This window comes from Diuraphis noxia, unplaced genomic scaffold (genome assembly GCF_037042655.1).
Source record: "Diuraphis noxia isolate RWA-SAM2 unplaced genomic scaffold, SU_Dnox_SAM2 contig0003, whole genome shotgun sequence".
NCBI classification, from domain to species: Eukaryota; Metazoa; Arthropoda; class Insecta; order Hemiptera; family Aphididae; genus Diuraphis; species Diuraphis noxia.
The window spans coordinates 10965497-10983072 of NW_028301713.1; the positions used below are offsets into that span (position 1 = coordinate 10965497).

The 17576-nt window shown below is 32.7% G+C and overlaps 1 protein-coding gene across 2 annotated transcripts; it reads right to left on the reverse strand.

Annotated features, from left to right (window-relative positions):
* Nucleotides 1-654: 654 nt before the first annotated feature.
* LOC107171169 (uncharacterized) lies at nucleotides 655-15709 on the reverse strand. 2 transcript variants are annotated; one of them, XM_015521403.2, is made up of 8 exons: nucleotides 15161-15709; nucleotides 14469-14477; nucleotides 13789-13815; nucleotides 11054-11095; nucleotides 10687-10863; nucleotides 9299-9346; nucleotides 2157-2195; nucleotides 655-821 (listed from the first exon to the last, which is right to left on the reverse strand). In XM_015521403.2, the coding sequence occupies exons 1-8, from the start codon at nucleotides 15237-15239 to the stop codon at nucleotides 670-672; spliced, it is 573 nt and encodes a 190-aa protein (XP_015376889.2). In that variant the 5' UTR covers nucleotides 15240-15709; the 3' UTR covers nucleotides 655-669. The 2 variants fall into 2 exon arrangements, with proteins under 2 accessions (XP_015376889.2, XP_089078584.1); XM_089222458.1 differs by lacking the exon at nucleotides 14469-14477.
* Between the last annotated feature and the right edge of the window lie 1867 nt (nucleotides 15710-17576).

Below are 17576 nucleotides of genomic sequence, written 5' to 3' on the forward strand. Positions count from 1 at the left end.
AAAAATATCGAGAATATATTGTCGGAATTAATTGTATAAAATCTATTAATTTAATTGTATAGATCAAAGGTATTCAAAATTTTTCAGCACGCGGCTCCTTTGGGTGTTCACAATATTTTTACGGCTCCCAAATTATTATGAAAAAATTGAAACACAAGGATACAATATAGGAAATGTGTTATATGAATGATAATAACTGTGACTTTAGTACTAGAAATAAAATTTCAAATGGTTGAATCGTAAGGTGTGTCGTTTTCATTTCCATAATGATTGCAAATAATATGTATAATAATTATACAAGACCTAGGTATGATGTTGGTTTTCGGTGCTTTGACGCGGCTCCCTTTGCAAACTCTTGCAACGCGCCTGGAAGTCGTGACGCACAGTTTGTATACCTCTGGTATAGTTTTTTGATTTGCATGTTTTGATAAATTGTACATGTAAAATAATAATTTTCTATCGTTTTGATGTTATAGTTTAAAAGTATTACTATTGAGGTTTGAAACATTCCACCTACCACACAAGCCATTACTATAAGATGTATTATTATAGTTAAAATAAACTGATATCTTAATATTATGAAGATCAGTTAATGGTCATAAAACCATTTATTTTTATTTGTGAAGTTTCTAATATTATAGATTTTGAATTGTACATACGTAAATTAATTCATAATGGTTTTTGCAAGAATACAATCATTTGACTAAAATTCATTAAACTACAGAAATTTGTTTGAATTATAAATACATTTTTTATAGTGATTAACTGTAAAATATTAAAAATTAGTATATGATTTTCGGACTTACTTAATATATGGTTCACTGAAATTAAAAGAAATTTTTAATTTTGATAATATTATTTACGTCACTTGTAACGAGAATACCGTTATGCTGTATATAATATAACAAGAAATATGACTCCACGCAGACAGGGACGGCAACGTCAACACCAAAAACACACTCAATTAGAAAATATCAACAGAGCGCGTTAACCTCAGCCACCTCTATTGAAGTGGTTATGGCCAAGGCATATTTTTGTCCCTAATTTTGATATAATTTGCATAGTTAGTAAATATGTGATACCATTACATATTATATGCATCAAAAGTTACCTAATAAATATTATATAGTAAACATAGCTATGATTTAAAAGTAATAATCAAGTACATACAATTAATACTACTAATTTGGTCACACTACCAATGGATAGCATAAGTAGAGCCGTCTGAGCACGGCTAGGCTAATTATCTTTTCAACGCAGTTCACTACCGTACCTGTATGAAAAAGCTGATTAATGCTAGAAGAATGCTCCTTCAGAACTATCTTATCCTTTACTAGTCACTATTTATTGTATAGCCGCCCATTAGGTTAAGTTAAGTTTTCAGCAGTTTTCCATCGCCATTTAGAAGAGTACTGTCGTCTCCCATCCTAACCGTAAGTAGTGTGCATATTATACTCTCTGCGTCGTAGAATATGTTTTTGGCATATTATACTAGGTGCAGTGCAGAATATGTCATACTACTTACCTAGAAATCGCTTTGTCGAAGTGTCGGCCGATATTGAGCTCATCTGTTATACTGTGTTGCCGTACGTGGTATTTATTTTGTACACAGAAGACTAGAAAACATTTAGGGCTTTTGGTGCATAGCTGCCACACCATCTAGCGAATAGATTCCGTAAACTGTTACACACAATCATCGTCAATCATTGTGAGTCACAATTAAATATTCGAGTTATATGTATTTTTTATTGAAATCCTGAAAGGGCTTCGATTACCTCACACGATCTCATTGCCATAATATCTGGTCATTTCCTCATCGGACAACCGCTCCTAACAGCGCCGCACGTCCAAATAAACCTTCACCTAGGTTTCAATAAATCGCATTGTAAGTTGGTGGCTAATTTGCTAATTATAGGTATCAGTCAGTGAGTGATTAAATACGCTCAGAAATGATTAGAACAACGTCAAGGTAGATTATCTCGTCATTTTCGAAGCTTTGAGATAACCTCCATTTGTGTGGCATATGGAAAGCTATTTATATCATGAAAATATTTATACCGTTATTCAGTACGTACCATTATTTTGGAAAATTTTATATTTCACTTTTAATTTATTACATGCACAAACTACTTGTAAATGATTATATTAATACTCACTCATTGTTCTACAAAACTGTGGTGGATTCATTATGATAACTGTAATAAATGAATTAACGAATTAAAGAATATGTTATGAAATATGAGATTATGTTACCTTATTCACTTGTTATGAACCCCTACACTTGCCGCACGGTTATGCTCACTCAGCATATTATATGTGAGCGGACGTGCGAGTTCACACGATCGTCAGTATGTAATATTTAGAGCTACGAGTGTGTCATTATTCCGATTTTAATATTATAATGTGTTCAATAAAAAACCAGTAGTTATATACCAAGAGTTGAGTATAATTTATTTAAGGAAAACCTAACCGATTGTGTACTAACGCCTCAGTTCGGAATTACTAGTTGGCTAAACCTCGACAAACGGCAAACCACGAACTTTGTAAGCACGGGTTCAACTGAGCTTACAACAAAATTGGTGTCAGGTGTGGGGTTTACCACTCGTCAAGGAGCCAATTAACTAGTACAACTTCGGACTACATGATAGCCAAGTGGTCAGGTATACCGAGCGGTCAATTAATTCGAGTGACTAAGCAGCCAAGCAGTCGATTAACCAAACAGCCAAGCAGTTACATGATTCGGTCTACTCAGGGATACTTCAGTATGCAGACTCGGTGCCCATCGCCAAAGATTAAGACAACGTTACTGTGAGTCGTTGTAACTAAAGTAATACACAAATGTGGTGGTAATAACCAAAGAACAATAAAATAATAATAATAATTTCAACAATATACAATATCATTTTTTTTCTCATACAACACCACGCGTTCTTTGTTAAAAAAAAAAAATGTTACATATTATATACGTCTGTTTTATTCACGAATAAAGGAAATCGTGGCGTAACATAAGGCGTATTACATAGATATTTCTAACATTGGTTTTTTATATAAAATTGTGAATGTAAGCATTATAACCGGTGTCGTTATATAAGTGTGAAAAAAAATATATGTACATACGTAGGAGCGCGCAAATTTAGACATATACATTATATAATATACATATATGCACACCGTGTAGAGAATAGTGGGCTGGTTGTTCCATACGGCAATAATACCTAACAGCTTAAATAAAAAGGAGGGGTGAATGTCGACGGAGGATTTCAAAGATGAATACCTCCCGGTAGCTGCTTTTGATAGTGACAACAGTAGAGTAGGGGTAGAGTCTGGACCTAGGCCTTTCGTTATGAGCCGTCCTCGCACTAGAGCGTTCGTCAGCATAATCCCGACATACCAGCAGCGGTGCAAAGCGTAGGAACCAACACGGCGCGCGGACCAGTCGGTAAACAATAACACGCGTGATAACACTACTGACTTACATACCAATACGCACACCGACGAGTTAACGGAAACACACACACACACGTGCGCAACGACACGCGGACGACCAATAAAAATACTAACACAATAAACACGAAAAATACGTCTGAAATGGCTTTAGCACTGGGGGAAGCTTTTCGTTTAAACCCGTGCTTCGACGGCACAGTACCAACGGATATTTTACCTTTTGTTGGCGCATGCGAAATCGCCCTGACAAGGGTCTCCAATGGAAGCAGACAAATCTTGTTAAAAGTCATAAAAACCAAATTACGCGGGAACGCATATGCGAGACGTTGAGCAATGGGAATCGCTTAAAACCTTACTAGATGAAGAATCCTGCGTTCAACGGACCGCCACTCATGTTCAACTAGAATTAAATGCGACGCGGCAGCGGGAAGGAGATACGGTCAGCAGTTACTCAACCCGTATATAAACATTGTTCTACGAACTCTGCAACGCAAGTGTAGTCGGGAAAACGGCTGCCGAAGTCATAATTATCCGAGAACACATTAACATTATAAACAAGTAAATGAACTCCACAAAACGGAGTAATCACCACGAGTGACAGTCCTTGGAACGCACCTCTCTTAATCGTGCTAAAAAAGGTCAACGCTTTGGGAAAGCAAAAGTTAGGTGGTGGTCGTGGACTATAGAAAGCTCAACAGCATCACCATTGGTGACGCGTTCCCAATGCCCAATATCAATGAAATATTGGATCAACTAGGCAGAGTTAAGTATTTCAGCTGCCTAGACATGGCTAGCGGCTACCACCAGGTACCACTACACCCAAAGGCCAAAGGATCAAGAGAAGACTGCCTTTAGTACAAACCAAGGACATTTTCAGTTTCAAAGAATGTCTTTTGGACTAAAAGGGGCACCTTCGACGTTCCAACGTCTGGTCAACAGATTACTAATGGGTATAAATGGTTTCCGGGCCTTCGTATATCTGGATGATGTGATAGTGATATCGATCCAAGAACACGAAGAGCGGCTCAGGGAGGTATTTGACCGCCTGAGTCAATATAATCTCAAGTTGCAGCCGAGCAAGTGCGAATTTATGCGACGGGAAGTAAATTACCTAGGTCACATTATATCTGAAGAGGGCATAAAACCAGACCCTAACAAAACATCGTGTTAACTTTCCAGTTCCACGCAACCCGAGGGAGGTTAAATCTTTCCTGGGACTAGCAGGTGACTATCGAAAGTTTGTCAAAGATTTCAGCCAAATATCCAAATCACTCACCATGCTTCTCAAGAAAGAAGCGAGGTTCGAGTGGACGGACATGTGTCAACACTCCTTCGAGACGCTTAAGGGGGTCCTTACCACCAAACCACTACTACATCACCCGGATTTCTCTCAGCCATTTCTGATTACTACAGATGCGTCAAATTCGGCGATTGGGACCGTGTTATCGCAAGGACGAGTGGGATCGGATTTACCAATATCCTATATATCAAGAACACTCAACAAAGCGGAGGCAAATTATAATACGACAGAAAATGAATTTCTGGCCATTGTGTGGGCCGTAAAACAATTCAGACGTTGCGTATTTTGGCACAAGTTCTATATCGTCACTGATCACCGACCATTAACTTGGTTATTTTCAGTGGCCGATCCGGGCGCGAGACCATCCGCTGGAGGCTCAAGCTAGAGGAACATGACTACGAAATAATTTATAAACCGGGAGTTCTCAATACCAACGCAGACGCTTTGAGTAGGATACCATACATAAAATAGTTCAATTATCGGGAAAATGCTTACGAAAACTTTGTACGCAACGATTCTCCGGTAGTTAACCACCGAGTTATGGAGCTGGAAGGAGATTTATTCGAAGCGACGCAAGACTATGCACTAGCCCAGTGGTCTTCAACCGGTGGGTCGCGACCCATTTGAATTTTAAATTGGGTCACGATAAGTCTTCTTTTTTAAATAAAAATAAAATTTTTAAAATTATAAAAGGTAAAAAATTAATTTTTTAATAATTTAATTTAGAAATTTAATAAACTAAAATACAGTTTAAAAATAATAGTGTAGTTGTGTATTATGTATCAACAATATTTTATAATTTATTGTTATTCTATATTCTATTCTATAATATTATAATGAATATTAAATCATGGTATAATGTTTCATATTACACTGGTATGATTGTACGTAGTAAGATATTGAGATAAGAATTAACGAATAAACTGTGTTATAGAATATAGAATATTAATAAAAAAAACCTAACTAATATTATAGAATTAATATACATTGTTATCGTTAGAGCCCCATAATCTACGAATATTATCGATGTTGTTGCTGTGTTTAAAGACGAAGTATAATAAATGTTAGTCGCGTTATTATTTTATTCGTATTTAGTCGTAATATTGCAATGCATTAAGCAATTTTCAATTTTTTATAAAGCTTACGTGGGTCGCGAAAAATGTAGGCCTAAAAATGTGGGTCGCGAGTCCAAAAAGGTTGAAGACCACTGCACTAGCCCATTGTGTATCCGAAGATTTAGACATGTCCCGTGGATTAGCCCTGGAATTCGATCGCTGTTTTGGACATACCGACGTTCTCAAGGGACAACAAAAAAGAGTAACAGAAATAGCACAATTGGAACACGTAGGCCAAAAACTGTTATATCTAATAACAAAGGAGAAATTTTTCCAAAAGTCGACGTATGAAAATCTATACAAAACTCTCCAAACCCTGAGAAGCAAGGCAGAACAAGAACTGATCTCACACATCGCGATGCCACGTATTGGATGTGGGCTGGATCAACTCAATTGGGACAAAGTCAAAGCCATGTTTATCATATTACCATATTATTACGTATTTAAAGGGTCACGAATAAAAATAGTAATTTACTGTCACCAGAGATATAGTCCCGAAGAAAAACTTAAAATTCTCGAAGAATTTCATAATGGGGTGCTAGGACGCCAAGGGATCTCCAGAACCATAAAGTGGATCAAGATGCAACATTCCTGGAAGAGACTAAAGGCAGACGTAATAGACTTTATCAAGAAATGTCAATCTTGTCAGGTCAACAAAGCCAGTAATCACACAGTGAAACAACCTATGGTCATCACGATTACAGCCAGAGTTTCATTTGAGAAAATATTCATGGACATAGTTGGACCAATTACCACGTCCTATAAGAACAACTCTTACATCCTCATAATACAAGACGACCTAACCAAATATTCACTTGCTATACCGATACCTAGACACGACGCAAATACAATAGCTAAAGAGTTTGTCGAAAAATTCGTATGTTTCCACGGAGCGCCAAAATCCATCTTAAGCGACCAAGGCGCCGAATTTCTAAGCAAAGTGTTTACGACATGTTGTAAACTATTAAATATAGAAAAGTTTCACACCTCGGCCTATCATCCACAAGCAAATGGAGCGCTGGAACGCAGTCATAGGACACTGGTGGAATACTTACGTCACTATGTGGACAAGAGCCTTTAGGATCCAGGAATGCGAAAAATTGTACGAGAAAACAGCTGCCTGTAAACATTTTGTAGTCCATACGCGTGCTATATTGCAACAAATTGAAAGCAACTACCTACGTGTCTTATCTTCGATTCCGCGACAGTTATTCGATAAACTGTTACACGATGAAATGTTGGCGAGGAAGTTTAGAGCGATGAACTAGCGGCGATGAATTGACGCACAACGAATAGGCTCGCGATGAAAGGACGGTGTACCCTTATTTATCTTCAGTCCATAAAACTGCACACAACGTAAAAAAAGAGGCTTATTTAACGCTGCCGTTAGAGTAGCTAATGTACTCTTCGGTACATGTGATAATGATGCTAAAAAGTTCTACAACCAAATAAATGAGTTCAACCAGTTTAAGCTGTCCATTTCTCATGTGATGCAATCCCAGACCACAATAATCAGAAACACGGTGAACGACATCAACGAGACAATGCAGAGAGTGGCGAAACAAACCGAAATTGTCGACGATTTCATAACAAATGAGCGGATAACGGAGATGCAATCAAACCTTATACTCAAAATCAGTCTTCTTTCGATAAAAGTAGACAATTTGGTAGACATTGTTAATTATGCAACGCTCGGACATATCCACAGTAATATAATGAGTCCGAAAACCATCACACAACAAATGAGTCATATTAAAAGCAAATTACCGCCAAATTCAGAATTCCCGTTAGAAATAAGTACCAATAGTATATCAGATTTTTTTAAAGTAGTTACGGTTACAGTGATAAGTTTGGACGACACATTAATTTTCTCTATTGAAATACCCATCACAAATGGAATGAGATTTATGATCTATGAAGTCATACCACTACCTTTGCAGTTAACCCAGGATCAAGTGATTATAATCGAAGCTAAATCAGCATACTTAGCTGTGGACAAGGCGCAAAAGAATTTTATTTCATTCGAGGAACATCAGCTGACAAAGTGTATGGTTCTAAAGAACGCGTTCGTTTTTCCAAACGAACACCCCATCGACGTCAATCACCAATTGCAAAATTGTGAGCAAAACCTTTTTATAGTCTATCTAGTATACCCAGTAGTTGCAACAAAAAAATTCTCCTTTCGAAACCAACAGTCTGGCACATACTAGCTGTCGAGAATACATGGCTGTTCGTAGTCCAAAACGAAGCCATTACAATACCATGTGAAAATGAAATACAACCTATAAGGGTAACGCTAAACAACATCGGGAAAATAAGTATCAACCCCAAATGTAAAATATACACAAAAAATGCAATACTGATTCCCACGTGAAAATTCAAATCAAAAGTCTTCATTGACTTTTTCCCTAATGTTCCTCCAAATGTAATTCCAATTAATTTTAATAATACCGGATCCGTAGGTAGACGACAAATCTTTCATAATAAGGGCATTCAGTATAATTTTAAGAATTATAGGGACACGGAAGATTTGAAATCCTTACAGGAACAGATAAATGCCGAGCTAATTATTAATAATAATCAACAAAGACACACTTACACCATGACAACGGTGACTATAATTGTAATAATAATAACTCTAATTATAGGGACACGGGAGATTTGAAATCCTTACAGGAACGGATAAATGCCGAGCTAATTATTAATAATAATCAACAAAGACACACTTACACAATGACAACGGTGACTATAATTGTAATAATAATAACTCTAATTATATTAGTTATAAAATATTTATTGTATAGAAAATTAAGTGCCTTAAAAGTAAATGGGGACCCGGGGGCACCGGAAGTCCTAACGTCTTATCTTCAACATTGAGCAGCAATACAGAGGCAAACCCTATAGCTTGCACAACGACAGGCACAAGGGCGAAAAGCCTATTGCCCGAAATAATTTTAAAAAATAAAAAGCCCATAGGACAATAGAGCTTTCGTTTAGCCCCGGAGGTGTTGTGAACCCCTGCACGTGCCGCACGGTTATGCTCACTCAGCATATTATAATATGTGAGCGGACGTGCGAGTTCACACGATCGTCAGTCTGTAATATTTTATATTTAGAGCTACTAGTGTGTCATTATTCCGATTTTAATATTATAATGTGTTCAATAAAAAACCAGTAGTTATATACCAAGAGTTGAGTTTAATTTATTTAAGGTAAACCTAACGAATTGTGTACTAACGCCTCAGTTCGGAATTACTAGTTGGCTAAACCTCGACAATCGGCAAACCACGAACTTTGTAAGCACGGGTTCAACTGAGCTCACAACACACTTGTTGAGTTATAAATATAAAAATACAAACAACAATACAACAAATTTAGGACAAATTGTCAAATTCTATGACTAATTATGAAAACAAATTCATTGATGAATAATACTTACCACTATTTGATGCTTTTAAGATTCTTTTATAAATTGGTAATAAATAACCTGTCAGTAATATTTTAATATTAATATTATATTTCATTACGTTTACAATCTGATAGTTATTTTATTTTAAAATCAAATAAATAAATTAACTCAATGAAATTTTAATAAAATATAAAATGTTGCAATTTTATTATATCCAGATAAGCTGTTACATTTGTACCCAATCAATATTTTTCTAAATACTTGATTAATAGAAAAAATACTGACCCGTTAGAGTTATAAGTATATTATAAGTATTATTATATTATTATATTATAAGTCTCACCATTGATTTTATAATATACTATATTATAAAATCAATGGTCTCACTTATACCTAAATAAAGAAAGAAAAGAAAAAACAGACAAATATATAAATATATTATGAATAGACAAAAACTACACAACTATTAATAGAAATATATAAAAGTAACTATGATGATATATACAACAAAACTCTGTACTCAAGTAAAAAAAGTAATTAAGTGATTTCTTTTAGTATCAGTTATCAAAAACACATTTCATTTTGTTTTTCATTCGGTAAACATGTTATCATAATTTTTATTGTTATACAGGGGGTCCAACTATTATATTTATTTGAGATTTTTTAATTTTTTAATGACCAAGTTATTGGCTGTGTTACAATAATTGTACCACGTTACAAATTTTACCCAGTCCCCCTACTACTATCACATATTATATAAAACCCATAGATATTAAACATATGAATACGGCATTTCTTTATCCAGCGACACGATAGTGTTGCGAGCTAAGTAAAAAAAAAGGAAGGCGAAGCACTCGACCGTGTTATATAAACAGAAACCTAAACATTCCCATTTAATAATGCTAATGGAATCCAAAAATTATCAAAAATGTTGTACTTTTAAAAATGTATTGTTTTAAATTGTTAAAATTACAATATTTAGATAAATAATTTAAGAACTATTTAGTAAATGATTGGTACCCATGTTTTAATTTTAAAAAGTTTTATTAATATTTAAACAGTTTTATTTTATATTAGACAGTTTAGTTGTTGTTTACTATACGATATTCAGGTTAGGATTGAACCACTCGGCTGACCAAAACCCTTCTCGTTGCCGCTAGACACCCAGACACCAGCTCCCCTCGGACCACACCAATCTGGGAGCATATACATGCACTGTCTATATACACAGTAGCAAACTAAAAACACCGACGACCGTGAGTACCGATGATTGTCAATCCAATACCAATAACAAAACGCAAAGCGATCGCATATTGGACACTAATTGAATAATCTGCAGTCTACGTGCGCGAGTGGTGCAGTCTTAACCTGAATAGTTCTACATATATATATATAATATAGATTAAAAATTAATTTACTATTTTCTCCAAGTAAAAATTCTTTTTCAGAAGCATACATCATTTCACTATAGCTTCTTTTCTTGTCATTGAATGTAGATTCTGGAATCGTGTTGTTGGATGTTGTACCAGAATTATTAACAGTTTTTCTCAAGTTCAATTTTGCTTTCGCGTAACTCAGGAATTCATTAAAGTTTTCTGGAATATCCGATTTTTCATGAAAATGATCCACAAATTTTAATTACCGAAAAATATATGAAAAAAAAAATTGATGATGTATATTTTAAGGTTGGTAATAAATAATTTAACAAAATGTATTTTATTTAAAAATAAGCATCCGATATTCTTTAAATTGAAAGAATATATAACCACTCTTATAATTACTTACCAAATTGCTTTGCAAAATTGTAATTAAAGAATCCAGATCCAGCTATGAACAATATGACATCATATTATTTATTAAACTATTGTAAATTAAGCGCAGATTCATTGACGATTCTTAAATTAAATATTAATGGGTATTCGGTACAATATATATATATATGTGTTATGGGCAAAAGTCGAAATCGGGCAAACCTCAGAAATGCCTGGGCAAAACGCGAACTGCCCACAATCCTTTGGCAAAATGTCATATTTCGGCTTTTGACCGGGCAAACCTAGTTATACACGTGTTATTTGTTTAGGTTTTTAAACAAATACATGTTGTTTTGTAATACGTTTAATAATTGTTGTCAATATAAATAATTCTTTTCTCACGACGGTTCTGAGGACCAAGCGTTCGGCGTACGCCGTTCATACGGCTCGCTGGGGCACAATGTGTAGCAACAAATAAACAAAAGTATTATTATTTTTTTTTTTTTTTGGCAAGGAGAACCCGCGGCAACATAGGTCATTGGGTGTGGGGTGGTATGGTAGGGGTTATTTTTGTATATTTTTATGTAGGTTTTTAAGTGGGTAGGGTTGTAACACGTGTTTGTGTATGTGTGGCATGGACGGTGTTTCCGAATTGCGGACAAAAACCGTAAAAACATGCGAGTTGCGGACGAAATCTAAAAAGGTAACATACGAATTGCGGACACAAATATAAGATACTAATTGCGGACAAATTACCTATTATTATTATTAAGTCGTCCTAATATATATCAATTGATCGAGGCCCTAAATGAAGTACAGACTAGTAGCTATACGAAAATGAATTGTTCTGCAGTGCGAAATTTAAAACGAGCAAAAATAACTGTTGAAAAAAAGGCATTTATTAGCAATCAAATTTTGCAATATTCACGTGGTGAAATCAGTAGAATATCATATATACAGGCTGTTTCAAAAATTTTTTTACCAAAAGATCTATAAATATTATGACGATAAATAATGACGATAATCTATAAGTATTTTATAAACAATTTTTGCTACAAAATTAAAACATTAAATAATTTAACAACATTTTAATAATAACGATTGTTCTTTTACAAGACACAAATATTTTTAACCCCACCTACCAAACTTTTTGGTAGCTTGGCCTAAGTCCTGAAAAAGTGGTGAAGGGAAATATTTGTGTCCGCAACTCACCTGATTTGAGAAATGTGTTTGAGAAAAAAAACTCTGTACGCAACTAGTACTACGATAACGAAACTCGTGTCCGCAATTGTTATGTTACAATTTTGACCTGAATAATTTCGTCCGCAACTAGTATGTGTCCGGCATGGATATGTTGCTAAAAATCTCGGGTAAAAAACCCATCCGGGAGCTAGCAACTGCGGCCGGTACGTACGCTCAGCGCGTTTCCGCAGATTGAGCGTACGACCGCGCCTCACCAAGCCACTTTTTTATTATTATATTCAATTATATCTGTACAATATTTTTTATTAATTATTTATTTTAACATTATAAGAAAATCTAATATTATTATATGTTTATTTTTATACGAGAACTTAATATCACTATATTTTTATTGTTATGTAAGTGTATTCAATTATATCTGTACAATAATTTATGACTATTATTTTTTTGTATGTGGTTATTATAAACGCTACAGTTTGGCTCAAGTGAGGTTTAAATGTATTAATTAAGTTTATTCAATCAGGCGCGTAGCCAGGGGGGTGTTACAGGTGTAATAACCCCCCCCCCCCTAAGCCGTGGTATACTTAATATTTTTTATCAAGATAAAGATGCATCATAAGCACGAATTATCTTAAATCGTGATTTACACTTATTTATCATAATTAAGTATATTAGTTTATATTACGATAACAATAATGTAAAGCACTAAAGCCGGGATCCGGCATTAATTACTATTTTAGACCGTTCTGTGACGTTTTATCGATTACTCGTTTCATGCACGATTTAATATAATATCTTTTTATGCAGCGTGTAAGAAGACGTTTACAACTTCTTAATTATTGATTATTTAATTATCATGATGATGTATCATATTAATTCATATACCTACCTATGTAAAGTTATCAATTTTGTGTTTATAATTTTTTCAATTAATTTTGAATAACACCCCCCCCCCCCTTAGAAATTTCTAGCTACGTGCCTGTATTCAATTATATTTGTATAATAATATTTATTTTATAATTATTTATATTTAATATTAGCGAACATGTATAAGACACTACGCGCGGCTTTGCCATTACAATAAAAGTCAGTATACGGTTTTGCCCAAATGAGGTTGGTCATAACTATAGGTTTACCCGATCAAAAGCCGAAATATGACATTTTGCCCAAGGATTGTGGGCAGTTCTCGTTTTGCCCGGGCATTTCTGAGGTTTGTCCGATTTCGGCTGTTGACCGTAACATATTATACAAATACAATATATTATATTATACAATCGTTATAAAATAGTTTTACCCATTTTACCCGATGTATATAAAAAAAATTGCTAAGTACTTGACCTGATAATACATAAAATATAAAAATAATAATAGGGCCTGGTATAGGGTGGTGATTTTAGCCGCAGTCAGTAGTCACACTGATATGTGTTGTGGTCAAGCATCGCCTAACGTCGCTAGCTCCTGAATGCGTGACAATAATAAGGGTTTTTAGAGACTAATACTCGCAAAACACAAAAGCTAATAAACATAGTTGATTATGAAATCAATAAAAAAATTTACAATACTTACGAGTGAATCCAATAGTTTTAAAGGTATCTGTTGGTAATTTTAAAAATATAATTTTAGCAGACATATGCATTATATTTAAAGAAATATTACACTTATGAAAATTATAATCAAATACAAATTAAATCTTAAAACAATAAAAATTAATTCTAACTCTCGTTAAAATTTACTAATCACTAACATAGGTGTATTTTTGAAATAACGATCGTTCAAAAGAAAAAATAGGTAGGTGCCTAGATGTGAATGAATGAAGAATTAAATTTTGCTACAACATAAAGTTTGAAATTATTATTGAAATATCGGCCATCTTGTTGCTCTACCAGACATATTTATTAATCATTTATACTATACAATTATATTGTTTTATAATATTATACTTTGAAAGCATATATAGGTATAAAGTATGAATTGTAAAGTATTCAACATCAACATTCAACATTCACAGTTCTCCACAAACCCTCTATTCTTTGATAATGTGCACCAAAGTGCACCTAATACTATAATATTCGAGTGGTATAATAGAGTGCATAATATAAGATAGCCAAAATATCATATAGGTATGTTTGACACCTAGCTATATAGTGCATAAATTTAAATCACTTTATCATATTTATGTAATAAAAATAAATCATAAAATTTATCAACTATATAGGTACAAAGTTGACTAATATGAAGCCCCTTACTTGTGCATTCTAAAAAAATTTTAAATACTTAATTAAATAAATTATTGGATATTTAAAATTGACGAATATTATTGATCGGATATCACATTCACTATATTATTTATTATAAAACATATCGATATCTTAATTTTGGTACATAATAAAACTTAGTCTTGTAGGTGCATTTATATAAAAAATTCCTAGTATATTTCAAAAAGATTATAAATATTTTATTGTTGAATAACAAAAACTATTTAATAATCTATCACTTTTATAATAGCTACAAAATACATAATATAATAATGGTATTTATTTTATTTTATTAAATATGGACGTAGCACAAAGTACAGTAAATGAAAGTTAACCCTTATATACAAATAACAAATAGCAATGTTATTATATATTATACTATAAGTATATTCATTTTTTAGAATAATATATTTAATGTTTATAAAATAAAAAATATAAATTTTTTAAATTAATTAAATATATATTATTTAAGGAATCATCGCCTTTAACACGAACTTTAGCTAAAAGAAGATGAGCAAACGATTATCTATTTGTATTATATCGTTTGTTTACAATTAATTAATTAATTAATAATAAAAATTGTAATATTAATGTTGTACAGTTATGTTTATTAATAAACAATAATATACATTTTTATATTTAAATATAATTATAACATAATTGTTAGTTATTAGTGTTATTACCATCTATTTCCTGATTTCCTTGACAACATATTAAATCAATTGTTACCGTTAATATTACTAAGACTTTAAATGAAATCATAGTTATTATTGATAACTACAAAGAACAACTATAAACTTCGTTTTACAATAGATGTACGTAATGTGTTTAATAAAAAATAGGTAGGTACTATATTATAAAATACTTCAAATAAATGCCTATTTACTTAGGTGTTTATGCTTTATAACAACTAAGTAAACACTTCATATCGTGTTTTCATGAAAATCTGCTTAAAATCCATATGAAAAAAAAGTTTTAGTACTGTTATATTTATTTAGATTTGAGGAGAAACTAATTAAATAATAAACTTGATATTGTTGTTGGTAACCTAGTTAGGGCTTTATTGTTATAAAATATATTAACGATATACATTACATAATATACAATTCAACAAAAATAGTAAATCCGAAACGGCGATTTACTAGTATGACTGTAGTGACACAGTAGACTGTGAGTAGTGCGAGTCACTGCGTCGTAAACGAGGACCTCGACCGCACGGAAACGAAAAACTAACTTGTTTTGCACACTTGGCACTTGCCAGTTGCCACTCGCGCGTCTCCGGTGGCGGTAGTAGCGAACAGTGTGTCAGTGTGCCACATTTAACAATTTAAAATATATTATGAAAAATGAAGGAGCTAACATTCGGCCATTCTACCCTTAGGATCGTCCTCAATCCGGGTCGATTACATAAAAAAAAAAAATAATAATAATAATACAAAATATGTAAAGAGCATAATAATAATAATACAAAAGTAAAGAACATGATAATAATAATACAAATATAAAGAACATAATAATGATACAAATCAAATTCAAACATATAGTCTACATACGTATGAACATTAAACGGTGGCAACATCATAGATTTAAATTTTAAATTCTATTAGGTTTAATATTATTATATGATATTTAATGGGCGTTGGAAGTCCTTTGTTTCGAATCAACTGGTATAACAAGTGTATAAACATGAAACATATTTTTTTAAATATTAATAATTCGCGACCTTTGTGTTCGAAAACAATTTAAAACGAATTCGTTTTATAATTTCCATGTTTTTAAATTTGTTCACGATTCGATACCGATCGTTATTTCAACTAAAACATACCAATCTTTTGTCCATCATTCCTATGGACCAAATAAGGCATTTAAAAACTGAATTTGAATTCTTTATTATGTCTTCTTGAGATCGGCCACGTCACTTTTTCAAATGTTGGTCACTTATCTTTTAAATATCGATTTAAAAATCTTGAAATTTAAAAAAACGGTAAGCACTGAATTAAAATTGTAAATTCGTAAAAGTGGCTCGCCCAATCTCAAGAAAACATAATGACGAATTTAAATCAGTCTTTATAAGTTTCATCGTATTATTAGATCCATCAGATTGATGGATAAAATATTGGATGTTTTGGTCGATTTAATTTTGCTCACATGCACGACATTGTGCACGTTTTCATGTGCATGAGCGTGTGTGAGTGTTTGTTTCTTGGTGAGCGGTGGTGTGGGAGTCACTCACACTAATAATCAGTAACTGCACATACGGGTCATAATATATTATCAATTACGCCGAAATTATCTTTTTACCTGTAAAAATCTATTGATTGCGCTGCGTATCGTCTCCGCCGAACTTTTTTACTTATTGTTATTGACTCCGCCTGCAGGTACCAACTTTATCAATCCGCTGAATATTTGTAGGTAAATAACAAATTTGCACTCGTAACAAAATAAGTTAAATATATGAAATACATGACCAATAGATTTTCTTATATAAAACTGGCCTCTAACAACTATTTTATTACCATACGTCCATACCTATATATTTTACTTATATTATTATTGACTTACGACAATTATTGATAATTATTTAAATTACATGAAGTTAACTGTATTTTTTATTATTCTAAATATTATACAGTGAAATTTCCATATAAAGAAGTCGAATAAACAACAAAAATATAAAATTATCATATTTAGACTGTTTAGTGTAAAGTCAATATATTTTTATGTTAATTCATTTAAAATAAATTAAGAAATACATATTGATTTTAGCCTTTAGGGCGTGTATGTATAGGTATTATAATAATATATTACGTTATATATTATACTACGTGATTTGTTTAATAAAAGACTGATTCAATAAATTAAAAAAAAAGATCTAATTACTCCAAATTAAATGCCGTTTCGCAATACAAAATTAAAAATGTATTTATAGTCAAAAGTGTTAAGAACTTAAATAATGATAACGTTAAAAAATAGTTAAAATATCATTTTTTTATTCAAAATGTTGTTTTTAATAATGAACGTCTTGTATTAAATAGATCTCCACGTAAACTAATTTAATTTAAAGCAACATACATGTTAGGTAATATAATACATACCTAC

Excerpts from the sequence above, each read along its gene's own strand:
- LOC107171169 (XM_015521403.2), bottom strand. The coding sequence starts at position 15,239 with ATGATTTCATTTAAAGTCTTAGTAATATTAACGGTAACAATTGATTTA. Across the intron at positions 10,864-11,053 it reads CAATTTTGCAAAGCAATTTG|AAAACTTTAATGAATTCCTG; the intron begins GTAAGTAATTAT and ends CGGATATTCCAG. Across the intron at positions 9,347-10,686 it reads ATTTTTACTTGGAGAAAATA|GTTATTTATTACCAATTTAT; the intron begins GTAAATTAATTT and ends TATTACTGACAG.